Here is a 15,656-nt window from a genome sequence, read left to right as displayed (position 1 = left end):
CCGCCTGCGGCGCCGGCACCCCGGGTTCTAGTCCTGGTCTGGGCGCTGGTTTCTGTCCCGGTTGCCTCTCTTCCAGTCCAGCTCTCTGCTGTGGCCTGGGAGTGCAGTGGAGGATGGCCCAAGTCCTTGGGCCCTGCACCTGCATGGGAGACCAGGAAAAGCACCTGGCTCCTGGCTTCGGATCAGCGCGGTGCACTGGCCGCAGTTCGCCGGCCACAGTGGCCATTGGGAGGTGAACCAACAGAAAAGGAAGACCTTTCTCTCTCTCTCTCTCTCTCTCTCTCTCTCTCTCTCTCACTGTCCACTCTGCCTGTCTAAATAAATAAGTAAATAAAGTAGGCACCAGAGTGGGTCACTCTTATGCCCTAACCCTAATGATTTCATGTTCCATTCAAGAGTCAAAATTCAAAGTGCTGACAATGGAATATAGTGGTCCAATGTAGGTCCTTTCTACCTTCTGCCTTAACTCTTTCTATCCTTCTGTTGCGCTCTGCTTCAGCTACTAATATTCTCTTCACTATACCATAAACATGTGAGTACTCTTGCGTGAGTACTTTCCTCTTCGCAGGACGGTTTTCTCCAGGTGTCTGCTTGGCTCACTCCTGTACCTACTTCAAAGCTTTGCTCCACTGTTACATTATCAGTGCAGCCTCTGCTCCTGTTTAGAGTTCTAGTCTTCTCTCTGCCTTCATGCTTCCCTATCCTGCCTTTTTTTTTTTTTTTTTTTGATGTATCTTCTAGCCATCCTAAATACCTTGCTTACTATGTTTTTAGGTAATTGTCTGCCTCCCCCTACTAGAATATACATTTCACAGGGGCAGGAATTTTTGTCACTGATGTTATCTCAAGTTCCTAAAACAATGCTTGATACATGATAGCTGCTCAGTAACTATTTGTTGAATAAATGAATAAGTGTAAAAAAATAACGAAGTGCTGTGATACATGTGCATATAAATAGGGTAACAATTCTGGGATCAGGACTCTTCCAGTACTTTGAAGAGGAGGTCGTAGAATATGAGTGACGAGAGGACACATAGCCGTTGTTCGTTCAGCTCAAGCTGCACCGCAGTGGAGCTCTGCAGCTCATCCAGTCTTCTGCGGCTGATTGCTGTACCTCGCATTCTAGGGCTTCAGAATCTCTCTCATGCCTATTCTGTAGAGACTCATTTATACTGTTACTACCCCAGATGGGTTGTGGATTACGCAAAAGTAGGATCTGTGTTTTTTACTTTTTGATCTTGCTCCATGATACTAATACAAACACTAAATAATAGATGTTGATGTCAGAGAATCTGATTGATCTGATGCTCCCTGGCTGGCAGGCCCACGAACTTTATCTTCCTGATTCCTGCTATAGAAGTTTGTTTCTCTGGAACCCACCTTGCAATCCTTTCAATAGTCTCTTTACTGTCTTTGGGAATTTCTAGAATTTTTTTTAACAGTGCAGCTTAATCATTATCTTCTGGATCTAGAAGAGGATAATTGAGGATTTAATCAATAAGAAAAAGTTAAATTCATTCCTTCATATTGTTTACTGAAATGAACCATACATATTTTCACTGCTTTTAAAAGGCAGTGACTATCATGCAGAACACTTTCTATGTAGGCGTTTTCTAATTATAAAATATCTATTTACCTTAGAGACTATATGGTTATTCACCCATGCTAGTAAATCATTTGAGAAAGAATACTCAGATTATGGGATCTTTTTAATTAAAGTACAGAGGTCCACAAAAGTTTGATATGTAATTTTTAGTTTGATACATAATTTGTTCTAGTAGTAGAATTCTGTGTGGAGTTATAGAACACATTGGACATACTTTGAGTAGGAACTTGAAATATAGCAATCAAACGAGTTGCAGTATATAGGAAATGCCTATTATTAGGTGGGAAAAATGTACTACATTGTTTTCCCCCAGGTAACTATCACTATACATACGTGATTTTTATCAGTAAATGTTATTTTGGTACTGGTAGAATCTGTCTCATGGGAACTTCACAGAATTTGGCATGATCCTTTCATAAGACACTTTCCATCTTAACAAAATTTCTGTGGTGAAAAGCTTCCAAATCTGCAATTTAAGCTCCACTTATTTCTAGATAGATTCAATATATTTAATTTTAATGTGTCAAAAATGTGGTTTCACGGAGATGATTAGAGTAGAATTGTTATTATGGAAGAAAATATAATCAGTTTATATGTACATTATATTCTGATTATCAGTTTTGGGTACATGGAAAATGGAAATATTCAGTGCTCTGAAGATTGTTCTGTTGGTTTATCAGGCAGGCTAGATCCAGACTCTCACTTTTTAGTATGTGTAACTTAATGTCATAATGTCAGTCTCTGCATTAACTTTGTCATTTGTGATTTTGGTTATGATTCAAATAATTGTTATTTGTTAAAGTAATTCATGAAGTCTGTCAACAGACATTTGACCTACTATGTGCAAGAATAAAAAATCCTCTTAAGAGACTGGATTAGCATGAGAGAATTATACATTGAAGTGAATGCACAAATGTTTAGTGATAGAAGCTTGCAAAGGGTATAAGGAAGGGGTACAAAGAGATTCTAATGGGGAAAGAATATCAGAAGAGGCCCATTTTTATGAGGATTTCATTTGTGTTGAGCTTTGAATGGTAGTTGTGTTTATGCTATACAAAATGAAAATGGAGTTTCGCAGAAATACAACAGCGTTGTTGAAGCATCACAATGTGTCTGGAGAGCTTCAAGATGAGATAGACCATAGGGTCTGGGAAGGTGTGGCACTGAGACAGGTGTGCGGTCTTTGCTGAATGCTGCCCAGGAACGACCTTGAGTACCTTGTTAGGGAACCCTCTAAGGATCTGGCAACACTATAGGAGCACCATGGATCCCACTGTTGAAGGCTGTAAAGAGAGAGTTGGGCAGAGAAGGAAGGAAATGACATTTATTGGTGCCTCTATGGATCAGTTACTTTCATATATATTCTCACATTTAATTTTTATAGTAGATGTAGCAATGTAGAGAATTTTATTTACACTTTATACATGATAAAACTGAGGCTCCAGCTATTTAGTTAGTGTGCATCAAGCAGTTGAACTAGGATTAGTTACTCAAAACCTATGCTGTTTTCATTCTCTCAGCTCTACCGTATACTTGTTGCAGGACCACAGGTAAATGATAAAAGGGAGATTAAGTGTCTCTTTGGATTCTGGTGAAAATTAAATGAGGAAAATTCATGGAGCACATTAGTTTTTACCAGGAATATGCCTTACTCATAAGTACTCATAAGCATATCTAGTTAGGGTCCATGATCAGTCTCCATTGTGCTGGAGGTCTGCTTATAATCACATATGCTTCTTACCAACCTGACTCTTTTTTACTCAGTTACTGACTAGGGCTCAAAGATCTGCCCCAAGTTTCCTTTGTTCTCTGGTATGTTAGCTACTTTTACTTGCAAATTCTCACCTTGTGAGTCTGGCATTGAAAAGTGATCTTGATTTCACTTTTCTTCCTACTTGATGGTTTTTTTTTTCTTGATAGAGCTTTTTTGTGTGTGTGTGTGTTTGTTTTCTTTTTTTTATTTTTTATTTTTTATTTTTTTTATTTAATGAGCACAAATTTCCAAAGTACAGCTTATGGACCACAATAGCCTCCCCCCCCCCCATCTTCCCTCCCTCCCACCCACAACGCTCCCCTCTCCCACTCCCTCTCCCCTTCCCCTTCACATCATGATTAATTTTCAATTATCTTTATATACAGAAGATCAATTTAGCGTATGTTAAGTAAAGATTTCCACATTTTGCTCCCACACAGAAACACAAAGTGTAAAATACTATTTGAGTACTAGTTATAGCATTATTTAAACACCTGATGGATCTTTTTTAAGACTTATTTTTATTTATTTGAAAGGCAGAGGGGCCTATATTGTGGCATAGCAGATAAAGCTGCCTCCTGCGATGCTGGCATCCCATATGGGCACCAGTTTGAGTCCCAGCTGCTCCACTTCAGATCCAGTTCCCTGCTTATGTGCCTGAGAAAGCAACGAAAGATACCATCCAAGTGCTTGGGTCCTTGCTATCCATGTGGGAGACCAAGAAGTTCCTAGCTCCTAGCTCTGGCCTGGCCCAGCCCTAGCCTCTGCAGCTATCTGGGTAGTGAACCAGAGGATGGAGGTTCTCTCTTTCTCTGTCTTCCTTTTCTTTCTGTAACTGTGCCTTTCAAGTAAATAAAATGAATATATAAAAAATAAAAGCAGAATGACAAAGAGAAGGAAGGTCAGAAAGTCCTTCCATCTGTTGGTTCATTCTCCAAATGGCCATGTTGATCATGCTGGGGCAGCCTGAAGTCAGGAGCCAGGAACTCCATTCAGATTTCCCACATGGGTGGCAGGGGCCCAAGAAATTGGTCTGTCTTCTGCTGCTTTCCTAGGAGCATTAGCAGGGAGCTGAATGGGAAGTAGAACACCCAGGACTGGAACTTCTGTTCCCATATTAGAGCTCATGTTGCAGGTGGCAGCCTAACCCATTGCACTGCAATGCCAGCCCTGACAGATTGATTTTTGAATGTGTTTCTCAGGAGTCAAGGCCAAAGTTCCTTTTCCTGACAGATCTTGAAGTTGTATTCTGTTTCATGTATGCCATGGTTTTTTGATCTCTTACTTTTTTAAGGATCATACTAAAACAGAGTTGGATGCATGGAAGATTGTCCGAGTCAGTGAAAATTTCCGAGTGATTGCCTTAGGTTTGCCGGTGCCGAGGTACTCTGGAAATCCACTAGATCCCCCTCTCCGTTCTCGATTTCAAGCCAGAGATATTTATTTTCTACCCTTCAAGGTAAGCGTGATTAAAGATGAATTATCTTTAAAAACAGCATTTTCCAATTAGTAATTCAATTCTATAAAAATATTACTGTTTTTCAGCATCTTCCTTGGTAGTTAATAGAACAAAATGGATATAAGGTGGAGAAAAATCTCTGGAAACCAGGAAGAAAAATTATCACGGCATTATTTGAAAGAGTTTTTAAAAGACTGTCTTTTTTTTTTTTTTTTTTTTTTTTTTTTTTGACAGGCAGAGTGGACAGTGAGAGAGAGAGACAGAGAGAAAGGTCTTCCTTTGCCGTTGGTTCACCCTCCAATGGCCGCGGCGCGCTGCGGCCGGCGCACCGCGCTGATCCGATGGCAGGAGCCAGGAGCCAGGTGCTTTTCCTGGTCTCCCATGGGGTGCAGGGCCCAAGCACCTGGGCCATCCTCCACTGCACTCCCTGGCCACAGCAGAGAGCTGGCCTGGAAGAGGGGCAACCGGGACAGAATCCGGCGCCCCAACTGGGACTAGAACCCGGTGTGCCGGCGCCGCTAGGCGGAGGATTAGCCTAGTGAGCCGCGGCGCCGGCCTGTCTTTTCTTTTAGAAAATGAAATTTATCAAGAAATTTTTTTTCTGTTAATTAGTGTCTGCCTAATTAAAAAGTTGGGTTGTACTATAAAACACTTGGGTTTAATTTGTTATATTTCTTATTAATTGATTTGATTTGTTTCTACATTGTTTTAGGACCAACTTAAACTGTTATATTCTGTTGGAACCAATGTATCTGCTGAGAAGTAAGTACATTTTTAAACATATTTGTACTCTTAGCATTGAAATTGTGTTGCCTGTTCATTGACTAGTTGATTCACTCATTCATCCAACAATTCTTTGAAGAATTTTTCCGTATTAGGATGTTGGTAAGTGCTGATGATAAAATTAGTAAGATATGATCTTTGGTGGCAAGAAACTCTAGATCTGGTAGAGCTGAAAGATATATGAACAGCTTAGTTAAACATAACATAGTAAGTGCCATAATTTCAAAGTATTGAGGCTGTTTGTAGTTGAGTCTTTATAAGGACTTCCTAATACATTGGTGTTTGAAATAGGTCCTAAAGACTGAGTAGACTTTTGCCAGAGAATGGCATCAAGCAGTTCTGAGAGATTTGTTTTTAAATCATGGGATATGAGAGTTTATAGCATTATTCTTAGGGCTATAAAAAGCTCCAAGTGGATCAAATTTAGCATTGAGATTAGAAAGAAGAGAAGTGAGGCTCACAGGGCAGATTTTAGCCAGGTTGTGAAAAACCTTGCATATTGTGGTAGATTTAGGAAATGTATCTGTGTATATGTCAACTTTGGAGTTTTAAGTGTAATATTATGATATGGAGCCATTGTTCTTTAATAATTAATGGTAGGAAACCATTTTTAAAATTAATTAAATTGGCCCAGTTATTTTTATATTTAATAGATTCATATATATTTAAATTTTGAAACTATTAGAAACAAATTTGTTATCCTTTTTCTCCCTAGAATTTCTCAACTCTTGTCCTTTGCCACAACTCTCTGTTCCCAAGAATCTTCTACTCTTGGACTTCCAGATTTTCCTTTAGATAGTTTGCCAGCTGCAGTTCAAATCCTGGTATGTATAAAATAAATAAATGACTGATACACCAAATGTAGCAAACAAAATTTGAAAGTTAATCTTTTTTTTTTTTTTTTTTTACTTTGTCTTGTTCTTCTATAAATATTGCAAGTCCTGAGATTAATTTGTTGTGCAGTGCAGTAAACTGTATGGAGATCAAGGACATATTCTGGGCCTCTAATGAGCTTCCAGCTTTGGGGCAGGAGGAAGTAGACAGGCAGTCTCAGCGAAAGTTCCACAGAAGAAAGTTCTTGCTTCATCAAGTAAGAGGGTGTTGTAGCGTAAATTAGGCCTTACAGTGACCCCAGCCTGAGGCGGCTGGGGCTTTCACACACTGGCATTCATCAGTCTTTGGTTTGTGGTGCTCCCAGGGAACACAGATTCCCAGGCACCAGCAGTCTCCTGCCTGTGAGCAAAGCTGGTTTGGGGCGATTATCTTAGAAAGACTTGTGGTGATTGGCTGTGGGAGGGGAGGACTTAGAGACAAAGAATGGATACAGACCAGAGGGGACCTGGGAGAGTCCCGACACTGCCCATGCAGCTTCACGGGGGCACTGGAGGCAGTCATGTCTGGAGCGATGGGATGGCCTTCCAGGCAGAGGGCACAGCACATAGAAAGGTGTGTTCAGTCACGAAAGGACCTGGTATGCTTCGAGAATGAAAGTGAGTGTGATGGAGGGAGCGGTCAGAACCCGAGTATGAAGTAGTTGGCATGGTGAGTGAAGTAGCCTGAATTTTATCACAAGGAAAAGCTCCCACCCCAGGTTACGAGGTAGGCGACATGTGAGCTGATCAGTTTTACATCTGAGGAAGACATCTCTGTCTGACCGCAGCAAGGAGGACCCCAGAGAGCCTGTGCACATTCCTCAGTGAGGTGTTGCTGAGCAGCAACTTGTCGCAGGACATGGGGAATACTGCCTTAGGCAAGAGACTCTTAGTTTGAAGATTCTATCTGTGTGTGTTTTCAAATGTTACCTGCAAATTAGAAAGTTAGGTTTCTCTGGTGTTGTTCACATGGTTCTTTATATTCAGAACAGTGTTTCTCCTCCTATTTATCAAATCATGTGCTTGCATTTTTTTTTGCTCAATAACTTTTACTTTGAAATTCTCATATTTAAAAAGCTGTTGAAAAATGGTCAAACACCTATAATCTCTTCACCTGGAATCACCAGTTGTTAACATGTTATCATGTTTGCTTGTGCATATATTCCTTCTCTTTCTCTCTGCCACTCCTTCCACTTTTTAAAATTTCCAGAACCATTTGAAAGTGAATTGCAGTCAGTGCTGTTAAATCCTGCAGGATATACCTTCTATGAAATATAGTATTTTTCTACATAGCCAGTAAACCATTATCACTCTTATGTCATATTAACAACAACTCTATAAAAATCATCTAATCCATATTGAAATTTCCCTAATTGCCCCATCAGTAGATCAGTGGGATGGAAAGAACTGAGAATATAATTTGATTTAGAGGGGGAAGGGTTTGCGCATAATGAATACTTTCTTCTTTTTTTTTAAAGAAAGATTTTATTTATTTATTTGAGAGGCAGAATTACAGACAGTCAGAGGGAGGGACAGAGAAAGGTCTTCCATCTGCTAGTTCACTCCCCAGATGACTGTAATGACCTGAGCTGAGCTGAGCCAATCCAAAGCCAGGAGCCAGGAGCTTCTTCTGGGTCTCCCACGAGGTGGGGGCCCAAGCACTTGAATCATCTTCCACTGCTTTCCTTGGCCATAGCAGAGAGCTGGATCGGAAGAGGAGCAGCTGGGTCTAGAACCAGCACCCATACGGGGTGCACAGCGCCAGGTTCAATGAATACTTTCTAACTTTACAGTTTCAAATGTGAAGCTAAGTGAATGTCGATGAGATTATTGGAAATTATTGAGTATAGGAGGAAGATGAGATACTGTGGGATGAATAGGATGGGAAATTTGTTCAGTTTCACATGTGTTGAATGGAGGTTTATGGGATGTTCATATAGCCACATGTGGTGGACAACTGATGGTTCATGCCTAGAGTTCAGAACTAAACAGAAGCACAGGAGCCATTCACACATAGTCAGAAAATGAATGGAGGGAGCTAGTTAGCTTACCCAGGAAAAAGAAGAGAAGAGAAATAATATTTAATTTTTATACTTCTAGAAAACCTTTTGGCCATTTTTATGACAACTTTAATGTCATGTACATTTCAGATTAATTTTCTGTGATTATTCTAGAAGTTGCTCATTCCTATGTTTTTTGCTCCTAAATAGGATTGCTTTCCTATGATGTCAATCAAGCATGCAATTCAATGGCTTTATCCATACACTATTTTACTAGGACATGAAGGGAAGATGGCTGTGGAAGGTGTCTTAAAAGTAAGTATCTGCTTCCTTTGACTTTGCCTCCCTTCTCCCGTCTCTCCCCTCCTCATTTCTGCTATTTTTCTCTCCCCATCTTTCTTTTCCTTGCATTCCATTCTCTTCCAGACATGGCTGCCTCAACATTGTATTCTGGACCATCTTTTGCTGGTCTTCCCAGGCCCTTAGCATTGAGCTGGATTGGAAGAGGAGTAGCTGGACTGAAACTGGCTCCCTTATGGGATGCCAACATCATAGCCATGGCTTTACCCACTATGCCACAACACCAGCCCCTATATTTTGTTTTAAGATTGATTCCAGATGGTGAGAAAAAAGAGAACTGGAACCTGTCTTTGATTTAATCAGCATCTGAACTAAGTCAGCAAGGTAAATGAAGTAGAGCACTTAGTGTTTAAGGTCGAGGGTTGTGATTTCAAATGAGTTTCCTCAGTGCCTCTAGCACAATGCCCAGTGCCTTGGGGACAAGGGCCTGTATTCAGGAAGAAACTGTAGGGGAATGTTCTGAAAAATGAAACAATGCAGTTTTTCATAATACAACTGTGAGAAGATATTCAGTGTCTCGTTAAGCCAGTTATGAATAAAGATTTTATCTTTTCTTCTTTTTTTTTTTGAAGATTTATTTATTTGAAAGCATAACTAGAGAGAGGGAAGAACAGAAAAAGAGGGAGCTTCCATCTACTGATTCACTCCCCAAATTTTTGCAATAGGCAGGGCTGGGCCAGGCCAAAGCCAGGAGACTAGAACTCCATGTGGGTCTATCATGTGGGTGGCAGAGGCCTAAGCACTTGTGACATCTGCTGCCTTCCTAAGTGTGTTAGCAGGGAGTTGGATCAGAAGTAGAACAGCTGGGACGCAAGTTGGTGTTTATATGGGATGCTGGCATTACAGAATGCAGCTTAACTCTCTGTGCCACAATGCCAGCCACCCTAAAAGTCTTTATCTTTACAAAGAGACCACTTTGATGTGTTTCTGATTTCCAATTCCTAAACTGTCCATATAAATTATGTAAAGATACAGAATAAAGACTTGAATTTTCTGAAGGAAGTGCCTGATGTTACTTTGGTTAATAAACCTTTATTTTGGTCATGAGTCTAGGGAACATAGAAAAATGATTCAGGGTTCATATTGCAAGCACAGTATTTTCAAATTAGATTGAGACTTTTTTTTTTTTTTGACAGGCAGAGTGGACAGTGAGAGAGAGAGACAGAGAGAAAGGTCTTCCTTTTGCCTTTGGTTCACCCTCCAATGGCCGCCGCGGCCAGCGCGCTGCGGCCAGCGCACCGCGCTGATCCGATGGCAGGAGCCAGGAGCCAGGTGCTTTTCCTGGTCTCCCATGGGGTGCAGGGCCCAAGCACCTGGGCCATCCTCCACTGCACTCCCTGGCCACAGCAGAGAGCTGGCCTGGAAGAGGGGCAACCGGGACAGAATCCGGCGCCCCAACCGGGACTAGAACCTGGTGTGCCGGCGCCGCTAGGCGGAGGATTAGCTTAGTGAGCCGCGGCGCCGGCCAGATTGAGACTTTTTAAAAAAGGAAAGGGAATTGGTGATATGTAGATAAGAGAAGGAAAAGCATGAGTGTTCTGTCACTTTCTTTATGTGAGGAGCTAGTTAATGAATAGTTGTACCTCCCCAGTAGATAGTTAAGTAGGAGGGCCTCAGTTAATTTCTCTGAACTTTTGTTTTGTGAAGTCATTACACACTGCAATATACAAACATTTAGAATGTTAAGTATCTTTGCTTAAAAGGAGAACACCCTGCTCCTTGGTGTAATCCATTGTCGTCTGTTCCAAGGAAGTCTGTGTGGCCTGTTAGTCTTAAGTTTCTATGTTTTCTTTTAATCATTATCTTAAACTAATGTTCCTAGATGAAGATAAAACAAATTGGTCTTACAAAACAGATCCTGGGACATCTGTTCGAGTCCCAGCTGCTCCACTTCCAATCCAGCTCCCTGCTAATGTGTCTAGGAAAGTGGCAGAGGATGGGTACTTGGGCCTCTGCATTCACATGGGAGACCCAGAAGAAGCTGTGGCTCCTGGCTGCAGCCTGGCTCAGCCTCTGTGGTTGTGGCCATTTGGGGAGTGAACCAGTAGTGGGAGATACCTCTCTGTCTCTCTGTTTCCTTCTCTGTCTGTATCTCTGTCTTGCAAATAGATAAATCAATAAATATTAAAAAAAAAAAAACAGTGGTGCTTTAGAAAAGAGGTGCTGCTACTTATCCATTGATAGTATAATCATGTGTTTTTAATTAATTAATTAATTTTTCTGAGAAAGATGGCAAGATCTTGCTTTTCGTATTTTTATTCAGTTAAACATACTTACATGGCAATAATTTTATCTCTATTCCTGAAACTCAGAGTCTGGTTAAAGCATGAGAAATTCTAGTATTTGTAAATAGCTATTCTACTATAATGATTTGTATAGCATTATATCATAATGATGAATACCGTTTGTTAAAACAATAACAACCTGAATTAGGTTTGTGGAAATAGGAATTAAATGGACATGAGAAATGTTTCAAAGGTAATAGATGGTACTTACTGACAACATATGGGATAGATTTTGAGGTCTGTAAGAGATAGTGACGGGCTGGCACCGCGGCTCAATAGGCTAATCCTCCACCTAGTGGCGCCGGCACACCGGGTTCTAGTCCCGGTTGGGGCGCCGGATTCTGTCCCGGTTGCCCCTCTTCCAGGCCAGCTCTCTGCTGTGGCCAGGGAGTGCAGTGGAGGATGGCCCAGGTGCTTGGGCCCTGCACCCCATGGGAGACCAGGAGAAGCACCTGGCTCCTGCCATCGGATCAGCGCGGTGCACCGGCCGCAGCGCGCTGGCCGCACCGGCCATTGGAGGGTGAACCGACGGCAAAGGAAGACCTTTCTCTCTGTCTCTCTCTCTCACTGTCCACTCTGCCTGTCAAAAAAAAAAAAAAAAAAAAAAAAAAGAGAGAGAGAGAGAGAGAGATAGTGAGAAATCGAAAATGTCCATGAATTCTAATTTGAACAAGTTGGTAGATAGAAATACCATTAATTTATATGAGAAGGTGGAGAGGAGCACATTTGGGAGTGGGGCTAAATAATCGAGGATTTAATTATAATTTCTATTTATAATCACTTTCAAAGTGATTTCATCCAGTAGCATGATTTTGCAAACTATTTCTGTGTCTCTTGCCTGAACTCCTGCCTGTTGAGGGTGGGTTGTGGGCTCAGGTTGACTCCTGAGAAGAGTAGTAATGGTTTGTAGTTGTCAGAAGACTTTGGGAAAATAGTGCAGGAGAGACCAGGGCCATGTATTTGCCCATGTGGTATGGAGAATCTAAGTGCTCAATGGCCTAGAAAAATGTTATGAGGAAAGTGGATAGATAGGATCCCACCACAACTAACATTGTGTGATTTATGTTTCATCTTATTGAATTATTTCTCTCAATTCAAATAGTGTCCTCTTAAAGAAAATATATTAAAAAAGGGTTAGTTTTTTGTTTAACTGAAATTCAAGAATACTTAGAAAATGCTGATTGAAATGATAAATAAACTCTCATTTTCTGCTGCTTGCTAAAATACCTGGAAAGATTTTAAATCTAATGTACTCTGTTATTACCTTTCTGATTAATTATACTCTAAATTTCATGTGCTGGCAAATAGTAATTCACCTTGAAACTTGAGTTCTTTTACTATCTTATTGTATTACAGCCTATTTTTATTATACTGAAATATTTTAGCTTGAATTATTTATAAGGACATAACCAGTATAGTAGGTACTTCACTGCCTTTGTGTTTGTTTCTGGAATATGAGTGCTCTGATATTAATCCTTTACCAATTTAGACTGACGTTACTGCCACATGGGTAAAAACATGCCTTAACTTATTTGTTTTCTGGGAAGTTAATAGCTTCTTGTACAAAATTCTAATGAATTGAATTAGTTGACTAGGCTTTATTCCCTTTCTGATAATCCTCTCTTAAACTGAAGTGTGGAGGAGGTGTTTGACATAGCAATTAAGACCCCAGTTGGGAATCCCACATTCCATATCAGAGTGCATGGGTCCATGTCCCAGCTCTGCTTTCTGTTTCAGCTTCTGCTAGTGTGAGCCATCCTGAGAGATGGCTCAAGTGATTGGGTCCCCACCACCCACTGGATTGAGTTCCTGGATCCAAGCTTCAGCCTGGGCAAGCCCTGCCTATTGTGGGCATTTGCAGAGTGAGCCCGGATGTGAGAACTCCGACTCTCTAACTTCCTCTCTTGCTGTATCACTGTCTCTTAAATAAAATAAATTAAAAAAAATTAAAGGCAGTGTAGACTTTTTGTAAAAAAAAAAAAAAGAATCAAATTAAGGTTTTAATTGTTATTTGTCTGTATCATGAAAAAATTCTTAGCAAATTTTATGATACTATGGCTATTTTCATATATAAAGTGTAGAAGTTAAAAAATCTTCATAAATAGTTTTTCTTATATTTGGGAAAAGGAATTAGTAATTGTCTAGAAAATTTATGACACCAAAATGAAGATTGCAATTAGGATACTCTGTTTAAAATGTTGAGATAAGATATGATTTTCTTCCCCCAAAATCTGATTTTTGTAATCTGTCATTTGTATGAGTACAAGATGGACCTGTTCTTTCATTGAGTTTTAACTCTTTTACTGTAGTGACAATATTCTAAAACTGTAGTGATTTTTGAAGGATAATTTCTTTATTTAAAATTTTATTTAAGGAATACAGACTAAATCACTTCATATATACAAATTTAGGAACATGGTGATTTTTCCCATTCTACATTCTTACCACCCATCCTCCCACCCTTCTTCCTCCTTGCTCTCCCATTCTTATTTTTTACAAAGATCTATTTTCAGTTAACTTTATACTCATAAGATTAGTCCTAAGTATAGAGTTCCTAAGTATAAAATTCAACAAATAGTATGAAGAAAAAACAAACAAACAAACAAGAAAAAACAATGAACCAACCAAACAAAAAACATTGTTCTTTAACAGTCAAGACTAGGACTGTTCAAAATCATCACATCACAAAGTGCCAATTTCACTCCTATAAATTACCTTTTAGGTACTCTATTAGTCACCATGATCAAAGGGAACATATCTTTTTGGGACTGGCTTATTTCACTAAATATAATGGTTTCCAGTTGCATCCATTTTATTGCAAATGACAGGATTTCATTTTTTAATGCTGTGTAGTATTCCATAGTGTGTGTACATATGTGTGTGTGTGTGTGTGTGTGTATATATATATATATACCATAATTTCTTTAACCAGTCTCTGTTTGATGGACATTTGGGTTGATTCATATCTTAGTTATTGTGAATTGAACTGCAATAAACATGGGGGTACAGATCACTCTTTTTTATGTTGATTTCGTTTCTCTTGGGTAAATTCCCAGGAGTAGATTAGCTGGGTCATATGGTAGATCTATATTCAGATTTCTGAGGTATTGCTATACTGTCTTCTACAGTGGCTGTACCAGTTTACATTCCCACCAACAGTGGATTAGGGTTCAAGGTTACTATTGATGAGTAACAACTCAGCCCTATAATTTTTCCATAAATATTCCTGTTGTTTACTTGGGATTTCCTTTGTACTTTTACTGGAGAATTTTCTGCCTTCACATTCTTTCATAATGATGACTATCTTGTCGTGTTTTTGTGTGTATTACATCCTTAAGCATCTTTTGTAAGGCTGGTTATGTGGCGACAAATTCTTTCAATTTCTGTTTGTTATGGAGTTCTTTATTTCACCTTCATTCATGAATGTGAGCTTTGCAGGGAACAGTATTCTGGGTTGACAGTTTTATCTTCTTCCTTTCCTGGCTGTTAGGATTTCTGATAAATCATTTGTGAGTCTAATTGGAGATCCTCTTGAAGTAATCTGGCATTTCTCTCATGCACAGTTTAGAATCTTTTCTTTATGTTTTATTGTTGAAAGTTTGACTACGGTGTATCATGAGTAATACTCTTTTCTGATTATATTTATTAGAAGTTCTTTTTTTTTATTTATTTGACAGAGTTATAGACAGTGAGAGAGAGAGAGAGAGACAGCGAGAAAGGTCTTCCTTCCATTGGTTCACCCCACAAATGGCCGCTTCGGCCGGTGATGTGCCAGTCTGAAGCCAGGAGCCAGGTGCTTCCTCCTGGTCTCCCATGCGGGTGCAGGGCCCAAGCACTTGGGCCATCCTCCACTGCTGTCCCTGGCCACAGCAGAGAGCTGGACTGGAAGAGGAGCAACTAGGACTAGAACCTGGCACCCATATGGGATGCTGGCGCCGCAGGCAGAGGATTAACTAAGTGAGCCATGGTGCCGGCCCCTTGAAGTTCTATGTACTTCGTGTACTTGGACATCTTTTTCTCCAAATTGGGGAAAGTTTTCTATGCTTATTTCACTAAATAGGCCTTCTAATCCATTCTCTCTTTCCATTCCTTCAGGAACTCCTAAGACCCATATGTTTGGTCATTTGATAAAATCCAGCACTGTTATTAATTTTTCGAATTTCTTCCTTTATTTTGGACTGACTGAAACCTTTCCCAAAATTTGACTTCTATCTCACATATTTTTCTCTGCCTCACAAGTCTGTTGTTAAGGCTTTCCACTGCATTTTTTATTTGATCTACTGAGTTCTTCATTTGTAATATTTCTGTTTGATTTCTTTTTAAAATCTCAATTTCATGGGAAATTTTTTCATTCACGTCATGTATGGTTTTCTTTTGTTTGTGGACTTTATTCTGGTTGTTTCTGAGAAAACCTATGATTATTTTTTTGAATTTTGTTTCAGGCATTTCCTCAGCTTCTTCATCTTTGCATTCTAAAAATGTTGTTATTGGGTTCCTTTGGGGGAACTCCTAAATGTTGCTTCTTGAGTTTCTGCATT

General features: G+C 39.8%; 1 protein-coding gene across 2 annotated transcripts in view; it reads left to right on the top strand.

The window, feature by feature from the left end:
• VWA8 (von Willebrand factor A domain containing 8) overlaps window positions 1–15,656 on the top strand; it is a 407,530-nt gene that overhangs the window by 98,074 nt on the left and 293,800 nt on the right. The window contains exons 6-9 of one of the 2 annotated variants that reach the window (XM_008260014.4): window positions 4,654–4,818; window positions 5,531–5,580; window positions 6,317–6,425; window positions 8,684–8,788. In XM_008260014.4, coding sequence (XP_008258236.2) covers window positions 4,654–4,818; window positions 5,531–5,580; window positions 6,317–6,425; window positions 8,684–8,788 — 429 coding nt within the window. Of the gene's footprint in view, window positions 1–4,653; window positions 4,819–5,530; window positions 5,581–6,316; window positions 6,426–8,683; window positions 8,789–8,927; window positions 9,158–15,656 lie in introns of those variants that run through there. The other variant, XM_051850641.2, reaches the window with a different exon arrangement.

The sequence above is a fragment of the Oryctolagus cuniculus genome, chromosome 9 (assembly GCF_964237555.1).
Source record: "Oryctolagus cuniculus chromosome 9, mOryCun1.1, whole genome shotgun sequence".
Lineage (NCBI taxonomy): Eukaryota > Metazoa > Chordata > Mammalia > Lagomorpha > Leporidae > Oryctolagus > Oryctolagus cuniculus.
The sequence above is the reverse complement of the archived record's forward strand: the minus strand, read 5'-3'. Positions and strand labels throughout refer to the sequence as shown.